This window comes from Thalassophryne amazonica, chromosome 6 (assembly GCF_902500255.1).
Source record: "Thalassophryne amazonica chromosome 6, fThaAma1.1, whole genome shotgun sequence".
In the NCBI taxonomy this organism is placed as follows: Eukaryota; Metazoa; Chordata; class Actinopteri; order Batrachoidiformes; family Batrachoididae; genus Thalassophryne; species Thalassophryne amazonica.
Window position 1 is genome coordinate 48902025 of NC_047108.1, and position 27496 is coordinate 48929520.

Here is a 27496-nt window from a genome sequence, read left to right on the forward strand (position 1 = left end):
TGTTCTTCGTCCATAACAGACGCCTGCCCATACCATAACCCCACCTCCACCATGGCCCACTCGATCCACAACATTGACATCAGAAAACCGCTCACCCACACAACGCCACACACGCTGTCTGCCATCTGCCCTGGACAGTGTGAACCGGGATTCATCCGTGAAGAGAACACCTCTCCAATGTGCCAAACGCCAGCGAATGTGAGCATTTGCCCACTCAAGTCGGTTACGACGACGAACTGGAGTCAGGTCGAGACCCCGATGAGGACGACGAGCATGCAGATGAGCTTCCCTGAGATGGTTTCTGACAGTTTGTGCAGAAATTCTTTGGTTATGCAAACCAATTGTTTCAGCAGCTGTCAGAGTGGCTGGTCTCAGATGATCTTCAATCAATCAATTTTATTTATATAGCGCCAAATCACAACAAACAGTTGCCCCAAGGCGATCTTGGAGGTGAACATGCTGGATGTGGAGGTCCTGGGCTGGTGTGGTTACACATGGTCTATGGTTGTGAGGCTGGTTGGATGTACTGCCAAATTCTCTGAAACGCCTTTGGAAATGGCTTATGGTAGAGAAATGAACATTCAATACACGAGCAACAGCTCTGGTTGACATTCCTGCTGTCAGCATGCCAATTGCATGCTCCCTCAAATCTTGCGACATCTGTGGCATTGTACTGTGTGATAAAACTGCACCTTTCAGAGTGGCCTTTTATTGTGGACAGTCTAAGGCACACCTGTGCACTAATCATGGTGTCTAATCAGCATCCTAGTATGGCACACCTGTGAGGTGGGATGGATTATCTCAGCAAAGGAGAAGTGCTCACTATCACAGATTTAGACTGGTTTGTGAACAATATTTGAGGGAAATGGTGATATTGTGTATGTGGAAAAAGTTTTAGATCTTTGAGTTCATCTCATACAAAATGGGAGCAAAACCAAAAGTGTTGCGTTTATATTTTTGTTGAGTGTATGTCATATGAAATATACGACACGCTATGGTAAGTTTGTCTAAGTCCTCCATTTTCAAAATCTGATCATGCAAAAAGAAGATGTGTGAGGGAAGCCACCAAGACACCCAGAAAACTGTGATGCTTCTATGCTTTTACTGGAGAAAGTGTGCACAGCTCAACTTTTGTCGATTGGACTGGCACAGAGAAAGATTTTCTTAAAGTGAAGATATCAAATTTCAGCTTCAGTTTGCCAAAAGGTACATGGGAGACTTCAGGCTAAATTTGAGGTTTTCTTTTATAAAATTCTTTGATCCATCATCTTGTATGAAAATTATCCCTCAACCGCATGCCCTTATTTTGATGAGCTGTAGCCGTATGCCCTTCACACTGTGGGCAAAAATGTTCTGTCATACAACCCCTGGCAAAAATTATGGAATCACCGGCCTCGGAGGATGTTCATTCAGTTGTTTAATTTTGTAGAAAAAAAGCAGATCACAGACATGACACAAAAGTAAAGTCATTTCAAATGGCAACTTCTGGCTTTAAGAAACACTATAAGAAATCAGGAAAAAAAATTGTGGCAGTCAGTAACGGTTACTTTTTTAGACCAAGCAGAGGGAAAAAAATATGGAATCACTCAATTCTGAGGAAAAAATTATGGCATCATGAAAAACAAAAGAACGCTCCAACACATCACTAGTATTCTGTTGCACCACCTCTGGCTTTTATAACAGCTTGCAGTCTCTGAGGCATGGACTTAATGAGTGACAAACAGTACTCTTCATCAATCTGGCTCCAACTTTCTCTGATTGCTGTTGCCAGATCAGCTTTGCAGGTTGGAGCCTTGTCATGGACCATATTCTTCAACTTCCACCAAAGATTTTCAATTGGATTAAGATCCGGACTATTTGCAGGCCATGACACTGACCCTATGTGTCTTTTTGCAAGGAATGTTTTCACAGTTTTTGCTCTATGACAAGATGCATTATCATCTTGAAAAATGATTTCATCATCCCCAAACATCCTTTCAATTGATGGGATAAGAAAAGTGTCCAAAATATCAACGTAAACTTGTGCATTTATTGATGATGTAATGACAGCCATCTCCCCAGTGCCTTTACCTGACATGCAGCCCCATATCATCAATGACTGTGGAAATTTACATGTTCTCTTCAGGCAGTCATCTTTATAAATCTCACTGGAACGGCACCAAACAAAACTTCCAGCATCATCACCTTGCCCAATGCAGATTCGAGATTCATCACTGAATATGACTTTCATCCAGTCATCCACAGTCCATGATTGCTTTTCCTTAGCCCATTGTAACCTTGATTTTTTCTGTTTAGGTGTTAATGATGGCTTTCATTTAGCTTTTCTGTATGTAAATCCCATTTCCTTTAGGCGGTTTCTTACAGTTCGGTCACAGACGTTGACTCCAGTTTCCTCCCATTCGTTCCTCATTTGTTTTGTTGTGCATTTTCGATTTTTCAGACATACTGCTTTAAGTTTTCTGTCTTGACGCTTTGATGTCTTCCTTGGTCTACCAGTATGTTTGCCTTTAACAACCTTCCCATGTTGTTTGTATTTGGTCCAGAGTTTAGACACAGCTGACTGTGAACAACCAACATCTTTTGCAACATTACGTGATGATTTACCCTCTTTTAAGAGTTTGATAATCCTCTCCTTTGTTTCAATTGACATCTCTCGTGTTGGAGCCATGATTCACGTCAGTCCACTTGGTGCAACAGCTCTCCAAGGTGTGATCACTCCTTTTTAGATGCAGACTAATGAGCAGATGTTAGTTTTGGGGATGAAAATTTACAGGGTGATTCCATAATTTATTCCTCAGAATTGAGTGAGTCCATATTTTTTTTCCCTCTGCTTGGTCTAAAAAAGTAACCGTTACTGACTGCCACAATTATTTTTCCTGATTTCTTATAGTGTTTCTTAAAGCCAGAAAGTTGCCATTTGAAATGACTTTAGTTTTGTGTCATGTCTGTGATCTGCTTTTTTTTCTATAAAATTAAACAACTGAATGAACATCCTCTGAGGCGGGTGATTCCATAATTATTGCCAGGGGTTGTATACCACCTGATACCAAGAAAATGCATTAATTTAGAAAGAAAAAACTATTCAAACAGCTGGGGTCACAAAAAAAAATAAAATTCACACTTTGATACGTTGTGATGAGCTACATAAGGCCGAGAACCTCTGCTTTGGTCCAAACATATAGGCATAAGTAATCTTATCACAATGGACTTTAGCTCCGCGAAAGCTTCATCAGCAAGCATGATAAGAGGTAGTTATCAGTCTGCGTCACTCATTCTGTCCTTTCAATCTGAAGTCTTGATGAAATCACTCTGTGCTTCCCTCCCAACAATCGGGCAGAAAACACTAAAATATCACCTGTTGGAGCTACTTTACGGAGGTAATCTTTCCACCCCAGAATAACGCGAGGTTTCCTTGTCCACCACTGCATGACCCTTCGTGTCAGAGTTGACAGGCAGAAGATGACGACAAGGTGAACTAATGTCATGAAGAGAGGATAGTGGAACCCCTGTTAGACAGACAACATACAGAAGTATCACTGATTGCCTCATAAAGACAAACAATCATAAAACTGGGCAAATAGGGTTCAGGGCGAGGCCTTGCACATACAGAGCTCTAATTTTAATTGCACAGACAATATGACTGCAATGGTTGTAGAACTTGTGCCATTAAAATAGGAGAGCTGTACCGTACATAACAGCCACCTTCATCCACCCAGCTGTAAATGGGTACCAGCCTTGGCTGGGGAAGTAACCTGCTTTGGACTGGCTTCCCACCTAATTCATGCTCTGGAATCTGGGTATAAGCACCAGCACCAATGGACCTCTAGGCCAATACAGGACTTACTTCTCTCTCTTTGCACTGTAAATTTGGACATTTACAGTGATTTTCCTGGGCTTTGTGAAAAATAGAACCGCTGGTAAAATATAATGTTGCTCACATTCTAAATTGTTTTTCACAACAAACAGGGGACATGTGAGACGACTTCAGCAAAGAACCACCACCTAATGTCATGGTAGCTTACCTAATGTTAGATTAATGTTCATTTTCAAGAATAATTTAGACAGCAAAGTTTTCTATTTACTGTCATACATTGCTAAAATGTTTAAATTACACTGCATCCAGAAAGTATTCACAGTGTTACACTTTTTCCATGTTTTGTTACCAGCCTTCTTCCAAAATAGAGTAAATTCTTTTTTTTTTTCAACATGACAAAATGAAAAGTTCTTTTTTTTTTGCAATTTAAAAAAAAGAAAGAAATCACGTGTACATAAGTATTCACACCCTTTGCTCAATATTTTGTTGATGACAGCAGCCTCAATTCTTCTTGAATATGATGCCTCAAGCTTGGCACACCTATCTTTGGGGAGTTTTGCCCATTTCTCTTTGCAGCACCTCACAACCTCCATCTGGTTGGATGGGGAGTGTCGGTGTACAGCAAGTTTCAGATTTCTTCAGAGATGTTCAATTGGATTCAGGTCTGGGCTCTGGCTGGGCCACTCAAGGACATTCACAGAGTTGTCCTGAAGCCACTCCTTTGATATCTTGGCTGTGTGCTTAGGGTCACTGTCCTGCTGAAAGATGAATCATCGCCCCAGTCTGAGTTTAAGAGCACTCTGGAGCAGGTTTTCATCCAGGATGTCTCTGCTGCATTCATCTTTCCCTCAATCCTGACTAGTCTCCCAGTTCCTGCCACTGAAAAACATCCCCACAGCATCACTGCCACCACCATGTTTCACTGTAGGGATGGTGCTTGGTTTCCTCCAAACATGATGTGTGGCATTCACACCAAAGAATTCAATCTTTGTCTCATCAGACCAGAGAATTTTGTTTCTCATGGTTTGAGAGTCCTTCAGGTGCCTTTTGACTAACTCCAGGCAGGTTGCCATGTGCCTTGTATTAAGGAGTGGCTTCTGTCTGGCCACTCTACCATATAGCCCTGATTGGTGGATTGCAGCAGATATGGTTACCCTTCTGGAAGGCTCTTCTCTCTCCAGAGGAATGCTGGAGCTCTGACAAAGTGACCATCGGGTTCTTGGTCACCTCCCTGACTAAGACCCTTCTCTTCCGATCGCTCAGTTTAGACGGGCGGCCAACTCTAGGAAGAGTCCTGGTGGGTCCGAACTTCTTCCATTTACAGATGATGGAGACCACTGTGCTTGTTGGGACCTTCAAAGTAGCAGAAACGTTTGTGTACCCTTCCCCAGATTTGTGCCTAGAGACAATCCTGTATCGGAGGACTACAGACAATTCCTTTGACTTCATGTTTGGTTTGTGCTGACATGCACTGTGAACTGTAGGACCCTATGGTCCCTTATGGTCCCACAGTTGCTTCCACCAGGTGTGTGTCTTTCCAAATCATGTCCGGTCAACTGAATTTACCCCAGGTGGACTCCAATTAAGCTGTAGAAACATCTCAAGGATGATCACTGGAAACAGGATGCACCTGAACTCAATTTTAAACTTCATGGCAAATGCTGTTAACACTTATGTACATATCTTTTCTTAGTTATTATTTTTTTAATAAATCTGCAAAAATCTAAAAAAAAAAAACACTTTTTCACATCGTCATTATGGGGTATTGCGTGTAGAGGTTTGAGGAAAAAAATGAATTTGATCCATTTTGGAATGAGGCTGTAACAAGAAGGTATGGAAAAAGGGAAGCGCTGTGAATAGCTTCCGGAGGCACAGTATGTTTAAAGTGGTGGCCACTCTAGCATTTGTCAAGGTTTCTTTAAATGGAGTTATGTTCTCAAATGTGCTGGCATTATGAAAGAATATAATCCTTTATTTCTTGGGTGCATGCTCATATAAGGGTGCACTTGTACAGTGCAGAGGGGGTGAAGCTGATGGGTGCTGAATGCCAGTGTTGCCGACCAACGCCCCCCCCCTAAAAATTGGTCCACCCTGCCTTCACTGCACATGCGTCATTTAGGCCCACAGCAGCACGTCTGAGACTGAGTCGCTACACCCAAAGTGATCAAAGGGAATAATGAATAATGTGATTATTAACTGTCAGATGGCAAGGTAAAACCTCTTAAATCATTCTAAAGTCAGTTTTAAGCAGAAACAAGGCAATAATCTGTGAGTCACTACCGATGCTCCGAAATGACGTAGGCGCAACAGCAAGTCTGACATGCTGCTGTGGCGCTCTGATCGCTTCCCCATCTTTTCTTATGAAATAATGCTGAATTTATGTGAAAATGATTGTTGTACAAAAGATTCAGATCTGTCAGTGCAGTATTAAGCAGAATCAAGTTGATAAGCGGTGCACTGCAGCTGATGCTCAGAAATGTTGCTGCTATACTCCGAAATGACGCACATGCAGTGAAGGCAGGGCAGACCGTTTGGTCGCCGACACCGAAGTGAAAGACGCTTTCCTGAAACTCAGTGTAAGAAATCATTTATGTTATTAATTAGAAGCGTAAACTATTTATGGCTCATTATGAAACTGTGACGGGACAAATAGTATTTAATATGGTGTGCTGCCACAGTTGCGGTAGTTAAAGGGAAACCCTGTGTAAGTAACCCTCCTCTTCACCCAATGCTTTTGATTGGGCGGTTTACATGACAAAGGTCTACACAAACAAGGCATTACATTAAACATTCTATGAAAGTCAGCATAATAATAAATTCCTGCCACATTCAGATTAAAGTTTTTTATCTCTATTTAAATGTGTGGTTCAGTTGGAGCCTTTCATTAAAACTGTGTTGCACCTTTCAGCATAATTCTGTAATTTTAGAATGTTTACCATTAGTATTTACTTTGCAGCTCATTGGGAGATTTATCTAGTTTGCAGCAGGAGCAAAATGTGATTTTTGGAGAGTTAGTTTTTTTCATAAAGTCTTCCGAGCTCAGAGCTGCAATGACTGAGTCAACTTCAACGTGCCCCATACATTTGCATGTAAACAAAACATATGGGTTAAGCATGTTTCAGCACCGAAAACATACAAGCTAACCTTCATGAAAATATCTCATTATCCAGGTAACAAATAGAATTTCTGCTTTGAGCATCTGAAATAAAACCAAGAATGTCCAATAGTTTCTTCACAGCAGTTTGTGCTTTACCTTCATCAGCCATTTGTTGTAGAAGGTGATGCCTATGGAGAATACATAGTAAAGGAGAACTAATCCAACAGTGCCAAGTGCTCGGCAAAAGAACTGGATCCGGTACGCCATATACAGGTGTTTGAACCAGCTATCCAAGAGGACAGCTCCAGTTTAGTTCACACCCCTTCACAGCAACTATGGGTGACACCTGTAGAACAAGTTGATAAAATTATATTACAATGGTAACATTGTAATCCACCTAATACACCTAATCCAAAACTCTAAACCTTCTCCTAATAGTAAGATCAGCTTCTCCCTTTTTGGCCACAGTCAGTCAACATGCAGGTCCATATAAGACCCACTGTGGCATGATCATGATCATGAAACACATGATCTTAAAATGCCATCTGCTACACAATCATTCATCTGCTAAAGTTAACCTCAGATTGGCCACAATGACTCAGTTAATGCTGTTACAAAAGCTGTTTACTTGCTGACAAACCAGTGAACAGGATATTCACATTCAACTACAGTAGCACAATTCCAAATTTTTAGCTGCCTTTACTCTTAGTACTATATGCAGAAAAATAAATAACTAATATATATATAAGCCTGTTTCGTACAAAAAGCCTTCCCTTATCACCACTGTTGACGAAGTGCGGATCTCTTACCTGTCATTTTCACATGGCAACGTCAAACAAAACTCCATAGCATAATAGGACCTTTATATTTCGCAGTACTTATTTAGTATCTATAACTCAACATGCATCACAACTCTGTACCTTAATCAAATCAACATGAACCATTTTTCAATTCGGCGTACACATAATTCGCAAAACAGTGCTACACTCATAGTTTTTTAAAAACGTTTTCAGCTGTAGATACTATCGGAGGGTTTTAGTGAAACCATATTGCTGGAAAAGACAGCAAATAATAAAGAAATTAGGGCTTGAATTCGTATAAATTTGTACCTTAAAACTCAAATTTTTAAACAACAAAGAGCATTTCTTGGCTAACTAAATTGGCACGTTGTACTAGTGAAATTTACACAACTGTATCGCCACACAAACCGGGGTGAAAAAAAGGCAACAGTTATACGACAGAAACTTACTGTTCGTCATGTTGACTGAAGTTTCGTATAACACTGCTGCAAACTTTTAATCTTTGAGGTACGAACTGAATTCAACGGAAACGAGGAGGGCTTAAAATTAAACAGCCACTAGGGGCGCTAAATTGATAACCTTTTCCTACCACCGAATTGCTTCCGGTCTATGTTGCCAGATCCTCTGATTACAGGCCAGTTCTCTCTCTCTCTCTCTCTCTCTCTCTCTCTCTCTCTCTCTCTCTCTCTCTCTCTCTCTCTCTCTCTCTCTCTCTCTCTCTCTCTCTCTCTCTCTCTCTCTCTCTGTGTGTGTGTGGGTGTAGGGGTTGCCGCGGACTTTACACCGAGCTCCCTCTGGTGGCCGTTTTGGCCGATGAAACCAACCGAGCTCAATACGAATACATGTAATTTGGTCACTTTTGAAAGGGGTCAGACTCGTCAATAAAGTCAATTTAATGTACAGTGGTTCATTTCAATTCATCATAATTAATATGTATATGTCGTGGACATGAGCTCTTCAGGATGAGTAAATGCTTCAGTGGAACATAAGCATGGATAAAACCTTTTAGCAACCAATGCCGCGTCTACTCTGTATAATGTCTATGTTCATCTACCATTGATTTGTGGCTTTTTACGGCTTTATACAACAACGGTTTGTGGCTTCTTCCCCACTGGGGACATTTTTTGTTCCATTTCCGATTTGTGCCTTCATCTACTATAGAGCGCTGATTTGTGGCTTTTTACGGCTTTATACAACAACGGTTTGTGGCTTCTTCCCCACTGGGGACATTTTTTGTTCCATTTCCGATTTGTGCCTTCATCTACTATAGAGCGCTTCGCGGCGCGGCGCGCCGCTCATATAAATCTCGTTGTTCCAGGTAGCGACAGCTATCAGCCGGTTATTAGCAAGCTACAGACAAAACAAAACCAGCTGATTTCAATAGACAATCAATGCAGTCCGAGCTTGTTTTCATCGGGCGGCCAGTAGCGGAAGTACAAATTCTCGCCTTCGGATTGGCCACTTTGCCTGAAGTGATTGTATCCGCGGCAACCTATACTTGCTAATAAATGGACTGCATTTATATAGCACTTTTCCATCTGCATCAGATGCTCAAAGCGCTTTACACTTATGCCTCATATGTCAGGGTGCTGCCATACAAGGTGCTCACTACACACTGGGAGCAATAGGGGATTAAAGGCCTTGCCCAAGGGCCCTTAGTGATTTTCCAGTCAGGCTGGCATTTGAACCTATGATCTTCTGGACAAAAGCCCAACACCTTAACCACTAGACCATCACCTCCCCACTAATAAACATTGTCAATTTGTTTAACAGATTGGCAGTGGCTGTTTCTCTGGCTTAATTGCCAAGAAAATAAGTGTTTATTATGGGTCATGTTAGCATCTTATTTCATAAAAATTTAGTGTTATTCTTTCATATATGAATTGACATAGGAATGTCTGGTTTGTTCAGGCAGACACAAATAAAGTAGGCTGTTTGTTTGATTGCACTTTCATTGCAGGGTCGTGGTGGTGTTGCATTTGTTAAATCACAAATGACTGCCATGTTCTTTATCAATCAAGAAAATGTATTGAAAACTTATGCTGATAAAAAAATACAGGTACTGAACACAGAGTTTTGAGTGCTTGTCACACTGCTGCAGCAAATTCCAGGCTCCTGACTCCCAGACGTCTGACCACTCCCTTGGTGGGGTGGGCATCCTTCTTTTTAAGATTTCCTGCCTTTACACTTGGAGATGTGTGTTCAGAGAAAGATACTTCTGAAGTTTTAAGAAAAATATCTTAGTTCATCACATCCTGTCTTTGAAACAGTCTGTTTTATTATTGCTAATGTGGACAATTTAAATGCCACTGACTCACAGGTGCTTTTGTGCAGACTGCGCAGATTTTGCAGGGTATATGACAACTGTTCCATAGCAGAACTAACATATTTATGGCAGTGGCCACTAAGGTTATAGTTGATTGTTGGCAGCATGACAGAGAGAGAGAGAGATAGAGCGAGAGATATAGAGAGAGAGAGAGAGAGAGAGAGAGAGAGAGAGAGAGAGAGAGAGAGAGAGAGAGAGAATAATCTCAGTTAGGAAATATCCCCATCTGTCAATCATGCACTATACTGGCACAATAAAGCACAATACTGGAAAAGACAGAAGGATAACAGTCTTAATCTTGGGGACAGCTGGCAGAAATGAAAATTAAGCTAACAGTTTGAAAATAGGAAAGACAGAAGTAACAGAGTACTACTCAGGGCCCTATCTTAAAGCTCTATGGCACATATGAGGGCTGTCCATAAAGTATAGGTCCTTTTTATTTTTTTCAAAAACTATATGGATTTCATTCATATGTTTTTACGTCAGACATGCTTGAACCCTCGTGCACATGCGTGAGTTTTTCCACGCCTGTCGGTGAGGTCATTCGCCTGTGAGCACTCCTTGTGGGAGGAGTCGTCCAGCCCCTCGTCGGAATTCCTTTGTCTGAGAAGTTGCTGAGACACTGGTGCTTTGTTTGATCAAAATTTTTTCTAAACCTGTGAGACACATCGAAGTGGACAAGGTTCGAAAAATTAAGCTGGTTTTCGGTGAAAATTGTAACGGCTGATGAGAGATTTTGAGGTGATACTGTCGCTTTAAGGACTTCCCACGGAGCGAGACGTCACGCAGCGCTCTCAGGCACCGTCGTCAGCCTGTTTCAAGCTGAAAACCTCCACATTTCAGGCTCTATTGATCCAGGACGTCGTGAGAGAACAGAGAAGTTTCAGAAGAAGTCGGTTTCAGCATTTTATCCGGATATTCCACTGTTAATGGAGATTTTTTAATGAAAGACGTGCGGACGGGTCCGCGCGTCGGGACGCAGCCGGCGCGGTGCGGCGGCACAGGAAAAACACCTCCGTGTTGTTAACCATTTGTAAAATCCAGGCGGCTTTTGATGGCTTTCAGTGGAGTGAGTATATGAGAAATTGTTTAACAGCTGGACATGTTCCAACTTGTCCTTAAGGCTTCCAACGGAGGTGTTTTTCCTGTGCCGGAGCGTCGCGGCGGCTGCGAGCCGACGCTGCAATCCGTCCGCACGTCTTTCATTAAAAAAATCTCCTTTAACAGTGGAATATCCGGATAAAATGCTGAAACCGACTTCTTCTGAAACTTCTCTGTTCTCTCACGACGTCCTGGATCAATAGAGCCTGAAATGTGGAGGTTTTCAGCTTGAAACAGGCTGACGACAGCGCCTGAGAGCGCTGAGCGACGTCTCGCACTGTGGGAAGTCCTTAAAGCGACAGTATCACCTCAAAATCTCTCATCAGCCGTTAAAATTTTCACCGAAAACCAGCTTAATTTTTCGAACCGTGTCCACTTCGATGTGTCTCACAGGTTTAGAAAAAATTTTGATCAAACAAAGCGCCAGTCTCTCAGCAACTTCTCAGACAAAGGAATTCCGACGAGGGGCTGGACGACTCCTCCCACAAGGAGTGCTCACAGGCGAATGATGTCACCGACAGGCGTGGAAAAACTCACGCATGCGCACGAGGGTTCAAGCATGTCTGACGTAAAAACATATGAATGAAATCCATATAGTTTTTGAAAAAAATAAAAAGGACCTATACTTTATGGACAGACCTCGTAAGTGCATTTAGGGGTGTGTCCAGTTCTGTATTAATATTTAGTAGGTGTGTAGTCTAAGCACAAATATAGATCACAGGGTGCAAAGGATTGAATTTATTTGCTTATTTAGTCATGTGTGAGTTTTGCAAATAAAAAGAAATAAACCAAACAGAGTGTTGTCTGTCATTTCCTTCAAAAGCCAGAAAGGAATTGACACTGCTATTTAGAAAGTAAATTCAAGTGAGAGGTTTTCTGGCAAATAAGCAGAGCGGGCACTAAAGCTTTCTGTGGAGAAGCAGTAAGGTGATTTTTTTATGTTTTCCCACAGTGCAGAAAGTGAGCCAAATGCCATTATGTGCAGGGAGTCAGTCAGTCTCAAGTCAAGGTCATTAGTGCATACTTTATAAGAATCTTGTGAGTACAATAACGTCTTTTTTAATTGCCCAATTGCCACCAAACTTTACATGTGTGTTAGGTACATTGACAACAAGAAGCCTGGTTTATTTGGTCTCAAAAGGTCAAAGGTGAAAGTCACTGAAGCATACATGTTAACTCAGACAATAGTACAGGCAACTGTGCATCATTTAGACATGGGATTAAAAGGGGAGAAACGAAGTGACAGTCTAATGCTACTACTTGTGTTGTCAGATCAGATCTGGAAGCATGCACTCGTGCTGCACGTCACTGCATCCACCATAACATGGAATCAACTTAACATGGAGCATTTCAAATTAAAACATACCAAGTTTCACATTATAATGTGATACTGAAGTCAGTCCCTTCAGATTTGAACTTGTTTTTCCACTCAGTGTCACTACAGCAGATACCAGATGGATCTGCATGTTGATTTGGCATAAGCTCTTCCTGACACAACTCAACATTACATGGAGAACAGGAAAGAATGGCTTTGAACTGGGAACTTTCTACACTGAAAACAACTGCAGCTAATTACTTGGCCACTTATTTCATTCATTCAACTTCTATTCCTATTTACTCCAATTAAGAGTCCTGGAGGGGCTGAAGCCTATCCCAAAGTCGTGGGGCGAGAGCAGGGTACACCCAGGACAGTATGCCAGTCTACTGCAGGTCACTTTCATTTAATTCATTGATTTATTTATTTACAGGTGTGGCAGCAACACTCTCCTGTAAATCTTGAACACTCTATTGCAAACATGTAAGGGCGCCATGTCCCCTCCCATACCTTAGACTCAGGTAAGATCTCAGTGAAAAAATATAGCCAGTTTCTACCATTTGTCTTAAATTACTCGATCATGTCTCCTGTCATTGTACGTTCAAAGCCATTCACTTCAGATATGAGCTTAGCTGACATCATTATTAGTTGTTGTTTTTTTTTTTTTGTTTTGTTTTTTTAAGAAACTGGTTGGAAAAAATAAGATTAGGTTACAACTCACCAGTCCAAAAGGAGGCGGTAATGCATTTAGCGCCTTCGCAAACCGCCAATAAACACTGACGAAGAAGAAGCAGCACTAGCAGAGACTCCTCTCCTCATCCTGTCGTAAGGATCAAGTCAAATTGATTAGATTGAGACTGGGGCATTGTGGGTTGGCAGCATATTTAAAAGTGATTGGAAAACATCCAGATGGGTTGTGTCAGTGTGGTCAGTTGGAAAGTGTTCATCATGTTTTAATGTGCTGTCCTATGTATTCTAGTGATAGGCGGAAATTGTTGAAAGATTTGTCAGACTGTGGGTTGACTGAGTTTTCTTTTAGGTCAATTTTTTCTGAGGGCAGTTACTCTTATTTAGTGGACGAAGCTGTGATTAAGTTCCTCCATTCCACCAACCTCTATTTGAGAGTCAAACATGATAAAGTGTTTAACTATTACCTGTGGGGGGCAGCATTATGCTACGCCAGCGTATAGCCTGCCGGAATCTATTAGAAGAAGAAGAAGCAGCACTAGCAGGCAGCAGAAGAAGAACAAACAGCCGCTTCAGGGCCGCTGAAGTCTGAGTTTGTGTTTTCTGTTGTAAAAGGTAATTGTAATTGCCAGAATGAAGTTTAACTTTGACATGTATTTTACAACTAAAAAGGCGAGAAGTGTCTGTCTGCGGTCTAAGACGAATGAAACGCGTGGCAGGAGATGTACTTTGTGTAGCTAACGCTGCCTCTCACTTTGAAAGGGTGCAAAATATGAGCCGGACAGCGTTTAGTTTTTAAATTTCTGTCTGAACGTTCTTGTCTGCAGGCGTTTGTGTCCAGGGTTCGAGTTAAGGTAGAAAAAAAAAAAATACGCCTCCCATTCAGTCAATTAATTTTGATGTTTAATTGTGATGTACATTTGAATGCAACCCATTCATAGGACGTATCGGTCACGTCATTTGTATGGCAAGCCAACAGTGCCACAATTACGCCACTTGCAGTCGCGTTTCACCAAAAAAAACGCCGTTTTGTCAGTTATTGTGGCGCTTTTTATGCCGTAATTAAAGACGACGCCGTTAAATGCGCCGTGTCAAAATATACGCCGATTTTTTTACGCCGCAATGGAGCCCTTAAAAAACGCCGTTCAGATGCACACAACAGGTCTTTGAGGGCCAGAATTCCTGCTGATTGGCAGGTGTTGAAATACTTATTTGCAGCAGTAACATGCAAATAAATTATTAAAAAAAAAAATCATACATTGTGATTTCTGGATTTTTTTTTTTATTTTATTTTTTTTTAAGATTATGTCTGTCACAGTGGACATGCACCTAAGATGAAAATTTCAGACGCCTCCATGATTTCTAAGTGGGAGAACTTTCAAAATCGCAGGGTGTACTTATTTTCCTCACTGTTTATATTACGAGCTGAGTTACCAGTTGTACGCATAGGTAATGGAGAGGAATTGTAGCCATGCAATACAAAATCAGTTGCCAGCTTCAGAAAGTAAGGATCTATGATGTAGAGCTTTAAGGACTTTATGAACTTCCTGAACCGAGAAAGGTACAAATTTGAAAGGTTGACCAGCAGACATTAGGAGGCCTTGCAAGATTTCACAGCAACAGATCCCACAGAGTCAAACAAAGAGCCAGACGATATAAAATGTTTGTAAAAACAATTCAACATCTACATCCTATCATAGACAGGAACAGTATCCTTTAAAACATAAGTAGGTAGAACCTGAGAGCTTTTTACTCACCGAGAGAGATTTAATAACATTTCAAAATTTCCATCATAGTACCAATTTGTAGTGAAGCCTCTTGCATGTCTTTTTAACCTCACAGCGGAAAAGAATGAAATTCCCTTAGTATGAAAACTACAGGGTGAACACAAAAACACTCCTTGGTTTCAAATATTTATATCAAACGTTACATGAATCATTTTAAAATTTTGAAGAAGAGCCTACAAAAGAGAAAAAAACTTGATGAGTTTCTGCAACTGTAGATACCAAAATTGTAAAATTATTCATACAAAGTGTTGACACCCCACTGTCAGTTATACTCTCAGGGGTGGCCTGCTCTGGCCACCAGAAGATCCAGTGTTAATTTCACTAAGTGCTTTTAAATCCAAATTGAATGCACTTGAGTCCAGCTCCATAATATACACTTGCTTTTATAGTATGCTTGTAATTTAAATTTTTATTATCTTTTTATTTGCCTTTTGTTTGTGTCTGTGTAAGCGTGTAACTGTGCTTTGTATTTGCTGCTGTTTATCTTGGCCAGGACATTCTTGGAAAAGATGTTCTTAATCTTAATGGGAGTATTTTAGTTACTTTATATATATATATATAAAAAAAAGTTACTCACGGGATTTGAACCTGCAAGATTGTAAGTGAAAGACAGGCGCTTTACCACTACACTACAAATACAGTTAAACAGTTGGGATGTAAAACACCTAAACTCAAGAAAGACAGAAACGTATTTAATAAAAAATAAATAAATAAAACGCAACGATATGTAAATGAAGAAGTAAATTTATGAGCTATTTTCCAGCCTAACCCCCCGAATATTGGCCGAAGTTAAACTACACAAGAGGTAAGTTGGAGCAAACTTTGCCACAAAGAGATCTGTGCTGGACTGATTCTGTCTGCTTGTCTTGATCAGCGATTGGACACAAACACTTAAAGTTCAGTGGCTGAGAAAAAAGGGGGCTGGAGATAATTATAATACTGTACAAACGCCGTAAAATACGCACGTTGTGAAATTCAGACGCGCGTATTGTGCATCTGAACGGCGTTTTTTACTGCGTTTTTTTAAAGGCTCCATTGCAGCGTAAAAACGGCGTATTTTTTGACACATTACGGCGCATTTAACGGCGTCGTCTTTAATTGCGGCATAAAAAGCGCCGTAATAACTGACAAAATGGCGTTTTTTGTTTTTTTTTTTTTTTTTTTGGGTGAAACGCGACTGAAAGTGGCGTAATTGTGGCACTGTTGGCTTGCCATAATTTTGTGTCCCGCGGCCATTCTGGATTACGACGCGGTGGCCGCTTTGTTACACTACGTGCATTTGGCGAACAATTGCAGAAGCTTCAACGTCGGTGTGAAGAAGCCTCACGGCACCGTGGCACTGAGAGAGATCCGCCGCTACCAGAAATCCACTGTTACCAGAATTTTATCTTATTTTATTTGGCAATAAAATTATATAAGATAGATAAAAATACTGCCGAGGATAACACAAGAACGCTTCCAATAAGGATGCTTATTTACATTGTGGTCCTCGAGCACCGAGCTGCTGATCCGCAGGCTGCCCTTCCAGCGCCTGGTGAGAGAAATAAGTCAGGACTTCAAGACGACCTCCGCTTTCGTAGCTCCGCTGTGATGCTCTGCAGGAAGCCTTCGAGGCTGACCTGGTCGGCAGCTTCCTAGTTCACAGTATCGCAGTGTGACACTGTCGGCGAGTTCGTTACATCAACACTAAATTCACTATCTGGTATAAGATACGGATCCACTGAACCAACTGCTACACATCTATCACGATAAATAGCTTTATCTCGAGGATTTAAAGCGTCGTAATAACCGGACATTCTCTCCATTTTTCTATCACGCGCCAGCCTCCTTGTAATCCAGAATGGAGACGGCACCCGTCCTGCAGCAAATCGGTCACGTGATTGAAAACCCTCTATACGGATGCTTATTTACATTGTGGTCCTCGAGCACCGAGCTGCTGATCTGCAGTTATTTCTTACTATTTTCACTTATGATTTTTAATAATATGCTGCAATGATGTCTGTTATGATGTGGAAACATTTCTTAAAAAGTTGCAGTGCAAGTTGTGATGGTTTATTTTTGTTGGGGTTTTTTTGCAATAAAATTGCAGAAACAAGTGAAAATAGTTGATAGTGATCATTTCTTATTTTTTGACGAATGCATTAAACGCGAAAGGGATGTTGTTCCAGTGAGACATTTTATTGAAAACTATTTTCTTTATCTCTTATTTACACAAAGGGCTATGAGGCAAAAGTATACATAATTTTATCTAAATACATTATACGTATTTAACTAGGACGTTGACCTGTGGGGATCCACAGGTTCGAGATGTGGTCATTTGTCCTGTATACGGAGGAAAGGTGGTTTTTGGGGAAAATCTGTTACAGTTATCCTACTTTTTTTTTTTTTTTTTTTTATTGACACAGAAAAACTTCTTGGCTTGATTTAGGTTTAATCTGCTTTCAGTTGTGTCATCAGTAAGCTTTTCTGAAGCTGCTTAACTAGTACAATATTCCATGTAAAGAAATTACAAATAACTAAAATTTTACAATGTGACTTTAATGTGACAATGTTCACATTAGAACAAATCCCCCCCCCCCTTTTTTTTTTTTTTTTTTTTTTTGGGGGGGGTCTGTGTGAGACACTGTTGAGACATAATTCTGCTGTTTTGTCCGGAGTGTGAACATGTTAATTGTGGGTTTGGGGTCACATGCACACAGAAAATGTCCAGATTTTAATCTGGTGTCTGGGATGTTAGAGGATGGACATACTGATGAATTCTGTCAGGTCTGCAGCAACCTCACATGCTTTTATTTTGACATACAGGCTCTTTTGTGGAAGTGCATATTGGCCAGTCACCGTGCTGTTTTTATGGCTTGAATCCTCATGAAAAAATACATAACTATGCCAAAGGATGAAAGTCAGCTCTTTCTGGATTTCAGTTGATGCTCTGGATACACAAACACACATATGCCACTTCCTTTTTAATTATATGGATTGAAAATTTACATTATAAATCTAAAATGAAGTTTCATAATAATGAAATTATTCCTGTTTAAATTGATTAAAGGTAATTTATTAATTCTTCTCAATTGCCAAGGCAAGACAAGACAGTCTACATATGTCCTGTGGGCCGTGCATTGGGCAGCAGCCCTGTACTTGCACTTCCACAGACAAACAGAAGGAAGAAACTTTTGCTCCAGTGTGTGCATGTTTATTTGTGGTTTTCAGCTTAACTGCTGTGAAACAGTCACAAAATATTTTTGTCTGTTTCACAGTTTTACATGAAGACCATCACATTGTCTCCTTACATTTTCACTTACTCTGAAATGTTCACACTGTTCAGACATAACAGTAGCCAGGAAAAAGAATGCAGCCAAACTCCCATGATGAAGCTAAATTAGCTCCACATGGAACTCTTCCAGTGATGGCAGAGTTTGCTCGAAATAGAATTCATACCGATGTCCTTCACATGCCGCTCGTTTCTTGTGCCCAGGTTGCCACGTGTATGTAAATCCACATCGTTTTTATATTGGTTATGTTCCCCCCACCCATGGACGAAGGGCATTAAATTGAGCCCTGTAAGTAAGCATGTGTTGTGCTGCTGTTGATATGTAAGTAGGCGTGTCTTGTAGTTTTGGGAGCTGCAGATGGTATTGTTGTAAAATGTGAAGAACGACCTTTGTTTTTGTTTTCCGTCTTTTTGTGAGCAGCATGGCAGATGAGGAGGATGAGGCTGGGTTTGATGAGGAGCTGGAGGACTGCAGCGGGCCGGACGTTTGCCACGGCAGAAGAAAGAGGCTGTTCTCCAAAGAGCTGCGCTGTATGATGTACGGCTTTGGAGATGACCAGAACCCCTACACAGAGTCTGTGGACATCCTGGAGGACCTGGTTATCGAGTTCATCACGGAGATGACCCATAAGGCCATGTCGATTGGACGCCAGGGTCGCGTGCAGGTGGAGGACATCGTCTTTCTGATCCGGAAGGACCCCAGAAAGTTTGCTAGAGTTAAAGATCTGCTGACCATGAATGAAGAGCTGAAGAGAGCCCGCAAAGCTTTCGACGAAGCAAACTATGGCTCCTGAACCTTCACGCTGATTTAGCAGTTGTTTTGTGTTTATATCTGAGTAGACTTCTTCATTTGGATACAGTAACTCTGGTGGCACAGGAAGCAAACTGTCTAACTGCAAACTGTCTAACAAACAAAAGGCTCATGGTAAACATCCAAACGTGCCAGTGTCATGTGCTGTAATGAGTGCATTTTTTTTTTTTTTTTTTTTTTTTATGTATGGAGGTGACATTGATATCAAGATGTTTTTCTTCTGCAAAAGGCTGATTAAACAAAGTAGTTTTCTTTTACCAGTATTCTGACTGAATTTGAATCGCCGCAGAAAGAACAAGGGATTGTAGGCTTAGGTGACGAGTGCTGCTTCACAAATGAGTTGATCAAGAAACGGGTCGCATCCAGCAGAGACAGATATAAGATTTTATGACGAATAAGTCATGTAATCAATAAAAAAAAAATCGTGAGTTCAGGTCCAGAGCTGAATGAGAATCTGGGCCTGAATTTATAAAGCTTCTCAGAATTATGCGTAAGACACTGCTAAGAATTGTAAGTGTAAAAATGGCCTAAAAAAAAACTACTTAAAAGTTAGCAAGAGTCACAGTCCGACTTTAAGTGTAGGACTCAGTTATAGAACCATCCGTGGTTCTCAAGACCAGGCACCTAAGTGGCTCTACTCTACTCTCCTATTTTACTCTTCCTTTTTAGATATACCTTTGTATACTGGCATAGTTCCACCTTACAATTGGAATATAATATATAAGATATACCTTACTGAATTTTCATAGAGCTCATTCATGATAGTTTGTTGTGCTACAAGCGATATTTTGGATGAGATAACCAATCACGTAATGGATTTTCATATTTAAAAATATTCTCTGATAAATTTAACAATGAATGGAGAAAGTCCAAAGTTGAGTTTACATGCAACGTGTACACTGCAAAAAGGGGTGAATTAAGATTGTTAAATCTAGAAATAAGCAGGTCAGACACTTAAAATAAGACATTAACCCGTAAAGTATCAAGCATGTTTAAAGTTTTTTTTGTTTTTGTTTTTTATCTTGGTGCAAATTATATGGTTCTTACCAAGACCCCCCCCCCCCCCCCCCCCCCCCCCCAAAAAAAAGTGGTAGATAATTTAACGGTTAATGTCTTATTATTTTAAGTGTTTGACCTGTTTATTTCTATATTTAACAATCTTAATTGTCATGTGACTTGTCAAATGAAATTATCTGTCCATGCAGCAAGATAATTTCCCTCAGATTTAGTGTTTATCTTGTATTTAGACACCCTTTTTTTGCAGTGTGAGAAAAAATTATGAAGGGTTCTGTGTACCAGTGTGTAATAAGGGTTGGGGTTAGGATTACATTTTTCTGAAATTAAGAAAAAGAATGGAAATTCAAGCAGTACTTCCACATCTGGATCAAATCAATTTTATTTATACAACCCCTGGCAATAATTATGGAATCACCGGCCTCGGAGGATGTTCATTCAGTTGTTTAATTTTGTAGAAAAAAAGCAGATCACAGACATGACACAAAACTAAAATCATTTCAAATGGCAACTTTCTGGCTTTAAGAAACACTATACGAAATCAAGAAAAAAAATTGTGGCAGTCAGTAACGGTTACTTTTTTAGACCAAGCAGAGGGGAAAAAAATATGGAATCACTCAATTCTGAGGAATAAATTATGGAATCACCCTGTAAATTTTCATCCCCAAAACTAACACCTGCATCAAATCAGATCTGCTCATTAGTCTGCATCTAAAAAGGAGTGATCACACCTTGGAGAGCTGTTGCACCAAGTGGACTGATAAGAATCATGGCTCCAACACGAGAGATGTCAATTGAAACAAAGGAGATGATTATCAAACTTAAAAGGGTAAATCATCACGCAATGTTGCAAAAGATGTTGGTTGTTCACAGTCAGCTGTGTCTAAACTCTGGACCAAATACAAATGACATGGGAAGGTTGTTAAAGGCAAACATACTGGTAGACCAAGGAAGACATCAAAGCGTCAAGACAGAAAACTTAAAGCAATATGTCTCAATAATTGAAAATGCACAACAAAACAAATGAGGAACGAATGGGAGGAAACTGGAGTCAACGTCTGTGATCGAACTGTAAGAATCCGCCTAAAGGAAATGGGATTTACATACAGAAAAGCTAAACTAAAGCCATCATTAACACCTAAACAGAAAAAAAACAAGGTTACAATGGGCTAAGGAAAAGCAATCGTGGACGGTGGATGACTGGATGAAAGTCATATTCAGTGATGAATCTCGAATCTGCATTGGGCAAGGTGATGATGCTGGAACTTTTGCTTGGTGCTGTTCCAATGAGATTTATAAAGATGACTGCCTGAAGAGAACATGTAAATTTCCACAGTCATTGATGATATGGGGCTGCATGTCAGGTAAAGGCATTGGGGAGATGGCTGTCATTACATCATCAATAAATGCACAAGTTTACATTGATAGTTTGGAAACTTTTCTTATCCCATCAATTGAAAGGATGTTTGGGGATGATGAAATCATTTTTCAAGATGATAATGCATCTTGCCATAGAGCAAAAACTGTGAAAACGTTCCTTGCAAAAAGACACATAGGGTCAATGTCATGGCCTGCAAATACTCCGGATCTTAATCCAATTGAAAATCTTTGGTGGAAGTTGAAGAAAATGGTCCATGAATGGTCCATTATTGACTCCCACAATTTTCTTTCCTGATTTCTTATAGTGTTTCTTAAAGCCATGATCTGTGATCTGCTTTTTTTCTACAAAAACAACCCACCCTTATGCGAACATTTGCAAACATCAAACAAATGTTCATATAATGTTTGTTTACTGTTCAGCAAGTTTGCAAACGTTCATGTAATGTTCGTGATGTTTGTCTAATGTTTGCATGGAAGCGAAAATTTGCGAACATCAAGTGAACGTTCATAGAATGTTCATTTACTGTTCAGCAAGTTTGCAAATGTTCATATAATGTTTGTGATGTTTGTCTAATGTTTGCATGAAAGCAAACATTAGACAAACATGTAAGCAAACATTTGCAAAAATCAATCAAATGTTTATAGAATGTATGCTTAATGTTCAGTGTGTTTGCGAACATTCACATAATGTTCATGTTGTATGTGTAAAGCTTGCCTCTAAATAAAAGTATAAATTAAATTATTATTTAATTATTACAATTATTTTGTAAAATTTCATCTTATAGGAAAACATTAAATATCATTTACTGCCTACAGAAAGTTAATGTTGGACTCCATTTAAATTATGTGTGCAAACATAGGTAGAATGAACAATAGGAAATGATTTCAACACTCATGGTAACCAATAATATGTCGATTTATGATTTATTCAGACCTACTGAATATACGAGAGTAGGCTGAAAAGTTCTAAGGCTCCCCATGAAGGAGTAATGCATTAACTGCATTATAGTGAGCCTTAGAACTTTTCAGCCTACCCTCGTATAATTTCAAGATTACTGTGATAAACTGACAGAGCTAACTCAGAAACATGTCTTGGGGCAACTTGCATAAACATGCACTCTGTTAATTGGAATATTATTTTTGCAATAAAAAATTTACATCACTACAGACTGTGATTGTCAGCTACTGAAATATGTTTTTTTATGGAAACAGATTGCAATGGCAGCTTATTATCCAGAAGTCCGACAGACCTGAGTTACATACATTTTGCCATATTTTCTAAAAGCATAATATCTTTAGCATTTTTGGAAATAAGGAAAAATACATTAAAGGTATTAAAATTGATTTACAACATAATGTTTTCAACATGCATGAGCAGGAAACATTGACATTTAAATAAAACAGCTCATAGACAAATAATATTTTTTACTGGTCACTTCACAACTTGCAGTTCAAACATTATCAGACATGTTTTTAAACAAACATGCTGAACATGAGATGAATAGTCACACATGTCACAGTCTAACAGTGTTTGGTGGGAATTATTACCATAACATATTTCTTCCTTTCTGATTCCTTTAATTTCAGCTGCTCAATTCATGTTTTCAGTGAGGCATGATATTATAATTATCCAGGGTAAAACATGTACATTGTACACATTATAACACCTGGATACAATCATTTCTGAATGTAAAATGCAACATTCTCATTCTGGTAAAAAAAAAAAAAAAAGCTTGTAGTGCTCTCCACCAAACAGTTGGTGGCAGTGGTGCACCGAGTTGGGTTAAAACCCGCTGTTTAACGAAGAAGAAGAAGAAGACTTGGCTAACTAACAGTGCTGCATGCTCTCCGCTCTCTTTTGGCAAATAAAAGTGTATGTTCAAGACGTTAATGTGCCTGTTCAGTCTCTATACTACGATTAAGAGACCACTGAGAGCAGAAGAGGAGACTAACGCTGGATGATCATCGACTGGATCACAGAAAACCAACACAACCACGAGTTAGCAGCTAGCTTCAAATGGCGAGGCCTTCCTACAGTCATCACGAGGTAATGGAACCTGATGTGAGCACAAACCCATTTTAGACAGAAAAGATAGAACTTGCTTGAAGCTTGATTATGCCAGACATGGACTAATGAGAACCAAACCAGCACATTTTTGACTAGCACGGTGCTAACGTTAGCCACAGAGAGGCACAGGCCTAATTCATATTTTGTCCATGTTTTAATATATTCTGATATTAAGCCAGAAGCCTAAAGGTGTCAATAAGGTGTGTGGGCATCTCACTTCCAAGGACATGCAGGTTGGGTGAATTGGAAACTTTATAATTGTCCAGGTCACTTATAAAAGAGGTCTCGATCTCAAAGGGACTAATTTGCTTAAATAAATGCTAAATTTAAAATATACATAACTTTTTATGACCATGACTAATATATATACTCTGTCTTTAAGTTTAAGTAATGTCAGTGCCCAGAAAGAGACTTTGTAAAGATAAGTTTGATAATATTTTCGATCATTGTTTGTTCCCCTCCACAGTAACCACGCCTGCTGCCTTAAGAGTTGTTAAATCACTGAATCCTCCATCTGACCAGTCGGTTGAGTGTGTGTCTGCAGTTGATTCACATCAGCCCGATCTTTATCCCGAGGTTTGTACTATAATGGTTAAATAAGATTGTTCAGTGTCTTGTGCCAGAAGATTCTAAAAATTCACATTCAGCAAGAAAAATATTCAAAATTTCTGGCAAGAAATATTCTGTTCTATTTGGGATATAATTTGAAAATACAGTAAAATCTGCCAGTAATGAAGTTGTATATACTAACTTTCCTTATTTAAAGAAATAATTTACAGGTCTTGTTACTTAATTGACATGTTTATTTATTGCTGATATAAAGTTACAGAATTCCTTTTATAAAAACTCAGTTTCTATGTCCCTTGCATAAAGTTTCATTTGCATAGTGTGTGCATACTGTCTATGGTACCATACACTTGAAACAGGAGGACTTGTATGCTATACTACTGAGGTTTACCACCTTATCTGGTGTGGGAAAAGTGATCTGTCCAAAAAAAAAAAAAAAAATTTTGAGATTCTTTTGGTGGGTAAATAGACCTGAGAAAGCACCAGAATTAGGGCTGAAACGATGAGTCGAGTAACTTGAATAATTCGATTACAAAAAATGTTTGAGGCAAATTCTGTGCCTCGAAGCTTCGTTTAATGTTGTAGCACATATGTCAGGCCTGTGTGTGGCGCTGCAACATCCGCAGAAAAAAAAACAAAAGGCGAGCATAACAGCTAATCAAATTAGCAACGATAGCTACCGCTTTCCAACGTGACACATAGAGTAAAATAAAGCCTTTTAAGAGAAAGATGGTCCATACTGATCATCTGAAATAGACTTACTGTGCATTTAAAGCGAAGCAGTGTGTTTGTCTATTTTTCTGCTCTACGTGGGGAGGGACTATTGACCCGGTGGCCAGCTGCTGTCTCTCTCTGCCCAGCGTGAGGAGCTCTCAGACCGGGCGAGTCACAGCTCTGTCCCCGGCTACATTGACAAACAGCAGAAGTCCACTCTTTCTTCTGTGTTTACCTCAGACTCACACTGAGTGTATCACTTTTTAATGATGCGTTTTTGGGCAACACACAACACTTCACGAACACGGTAACTTAAATAATAAAAAACTGACTGCGATGCTGCATGTTCAACCTCCAGCTGAAATGCATCTGCTGAAGAGAAAGAGGGATAAAAAAATCACGCAGGGACCCAGTCCATCAACCTTTATTTAAAAAAAAAAAACTTGGTTAATTTTTACAAATTGGACAAAACAAAATAGAAGGCTACATCCCATCGCCATTTCAGCAAAATGACAGTGACATTGTGCCATTGCTTATAGACAGCCCATTGATGTTGTTTAAAACGCAAAAGTACTTTTTATCCGATTACTCGATTAATCGCCAGAATAATCGATAGAATACTTGACTGCTAAAATAATTGATACCTACAGCACTAACCAGAATGCATTTGAGATTTCACATTTTTCTGGGGGACAACCACCTGACCAACCATCAGGGCCTTGCCAAGATCTTTCAAGTTTGTTTTTTTTTTTTTTTGGTTGTTTTTTCCTCCATGGCTCACTTTCATCACTGAGTGGTGGCCAAGTGGTTAATGCGCTTGGTTTCAGTGCAGAAGGTTCCGGGCTCAAATCCCACCCCTGCCACATTTCTCCATGTAATGTGGAGTTGCATCAGGAAGGGCATCCGGCGTAAAACCTGTGCCAATTCAACATGCAGATCCACCTCAGATTTGCTGTGGCGACCCCGAGTGCAAACAAGGGAGCAGCCGAAGGGACTTACTTACCTACTTACTTTCATCACTCAGTTCATTCACAGATTTGTCCGTGCTGAAGATGAAAGGTCAACAGCATTGGTTTAATCCTTTGTGAAGCATAGGATTTAATGTAAAGTGAGAACTTCTGTATTAAGGTTGTAACATATGGATCTATATACATTTTGTGTTCCAGGAGAAGCAGAATGACATCATTCACAGTATCAAACAGCTAAATGACAGAGTTGGTGCACTGCATCCTTGGACTGTCCCTGAAAGTGTCGGTTCCCAGACATACCAGGAGAGAGAACAATGTGGACGCTGCTAAGATGATCATCCGAAGAATGGCCAGCTAAACCAGAAGTGTGGGCTTGAACCAATTCCAAGCAGTGCCTGGAAGTAATGGGCCTTCCAGTAAAGTCACTCAAAGAAGTGAGTTAATGTGTTTTCTGTTTGTTAGATCCTCATCACCTTAATAAAGTTTTGCTGTTTCATTTTTTACACAGTATATTATGAAACATGCTGTATTTATGGAAATACGGTAACTAAAGCCTTTCACATTGCATGCTTTATACGCATAGGGCAACGCGTCGCGTCAACGCCTCCCACACCCCCCGATGCGTTCCGTGTGGCAAGGGGGCGGAGACTTTTGCTCAGATGTTTTTTTTTTCTTTTTTCTTCAGAGGAAAGCTGAGTGATCGCCATGTATGTGCGTCGATGAACCACGAAAAAGCTTTAATACAGCAGTCAAATTAATTTTGAGGTTTAAAAAAAACATTTGCAAGGATTTTTCTTCAGAAAACTGCTCTGTATAAATGAGCAGTCCTGTGACACCTTCCTGTTTTGTAGGCATCAGTGGTTTCTGCCGCTAGTCTTCCATGTTTGGACCCGACACATTGTTTCTTTTGGACAGTGTGAAGCTTTGTCACAGTTCAGAGCGGCAAAAGTTGGATTGGGTTGAACTTGTACCACGTCAGCCTGTTGACAAGCAGGAATGTGCACACTCCCGGCAGAAGCGATGGTTTAGCTCGGCTTTTGACGTGACGCTTCAGACGCCTCTAAAAAGCAACGCGTTTCATTGAAAATACTTTTTAGACCGATTTGTGGCGCCTCTGATGCTTCCAAAGCATGTGGTGTGAAAAGTCCTTTATACAAATAACAGTGGGTACAGAGGATTAATCATTTTTGTCTGATCTGCTTTCACCTGTGTGGTATACCTAATTGATAACTAAATTGAGAAAATTCTGGAAGCAATATAAACAGCTTGTTAAAAATATAGGGCCTGTCCAATAAGGTGCTGAGTTGAATACCAGTTATGACCATGTAGCTCAAATTATACAATATCTGAACAGAAAAATGTATATAATTGCTTATGACTAACAAAGGAAATTTTCAACTTGCAGCTCAAGAGTACTAATGACAGACTTGATGGTGAGGACGAGGGAACAAGGCACCAGAGGAATGCCCTAATCAATACCTTAACTGCATACACCCCTGGAATGGAACAAGGGAAGTATACAGTAACAGTCATTGTCAGGGGCGGCTTGAACGCTACGGCTCCTGTTTATCTTTGGCAGCCAGGACAAGTCAGGAACTGTAAATTGCCAGGGACGTGCCACAAATTTAGAGTTGTCATGGCAACTGCAATAAAAATCACATCAATGGACAGTACTACCTTTATTTCTACAATTGTGCCATAATCCGAAGATGTCCTGTCCGAGCAGAATCAAAGAAGTATAGATGGGACCATCCTGAACTTTTTCCTGACCCAGAT

The 27496-nt window shown here is 40.0% G+C and overlaps 2 protein-coding genes and 1 long non-coding RNA gene across 5 annotated transcripts in view; 2 read left to right on the plus strand and 1 right to left on the minus strand.

Moving 5' to 3' along the window:
* Positions 1 to 8282, minus strand: part of slc35c2 (solute carrier family 35 member C2) — a 45939-nt gene extending 37657 nt beyond the window's left edge. Inside the window, exons 1-3 of one of the 2 annotated variants that reach the window (XM_034172140.1) lie at positions 8161 to 8282; positions 7068 to 7257; positions 3356 to 3506 (exon numbers count right to left, since the gene is read on the minus strand). In XM_034172140.1, coding sequence (XP_034028031.1) covers positions 3356 to 3506; positions 7068 to 7178 — 262 coding nt within the window. In that variant the 5' untranslated portion in view covers positions 7179 to 7257; positions 8161 to 8282. Of the gene's footprint in view, positions 1 to 3355; positions 3510 to 7067; positions 7258 to 8160 lie in introns of both variants that reach the window. The other variant, XM_034172139.1, reaches the window with a different exon arrangement.
* Positions 8283 to 13633: 5351 nt separating this feature from the next.
* taf13 (TATA-box binding protein associated factor 13) lies at positions 13634 to 19268 on the plus strand. Of its 2 annotated transcripts, none has more exons than XM_034172143.1 (2): positions 13634 to 13755; positions 18620 to 19268. In XM_034172143.1, exon 2 carries the CDS (start codon positions 18621 to 18623, stop codon positions 18990 to 18992), a length of 372 nt encoding a protein of 123 aa, XP_034028034.1. In that variant the 5' UTR covers positions 13634 to 13755; position 18620; the 3' UTR covers positions 18993 to 19268. The 2 variants fall into 2 exon arrangements, with proteins under 2 accessions (XP_034028034.1, XP_034028035.1); XM_034172144.1 differs by lacking the exon at positions 13634 to 13755 and adding an exon at positions 18569 to 18574.
* Positions 19269 to 23211: 3943 nt separating this feature from the next.
* On the plus strand, positions 23212 to 25974 carry LOC117511620. The gene is made up of 3 exons (XR_004561001.1): positions 23212 to 23450; positions 23938 to 24047; positions 25919 to 25974. It is a non-coding gene; the product is annotated as an uncharacterized LOC117511620 (long non-coding RNA).
* Positions 25975 to 27496: the final 1522 nt, after the last annotated feature.

What these genes read in the sequence shown, in the direction of transcription:
- taf13 (XM_034172143.1), top strand. Translation starts at nt 18,621, where the DNA reads ATGGCAGATGAGGAGGATGAGGCTGGGTTTGATGAGGAGCTGGAGGAC.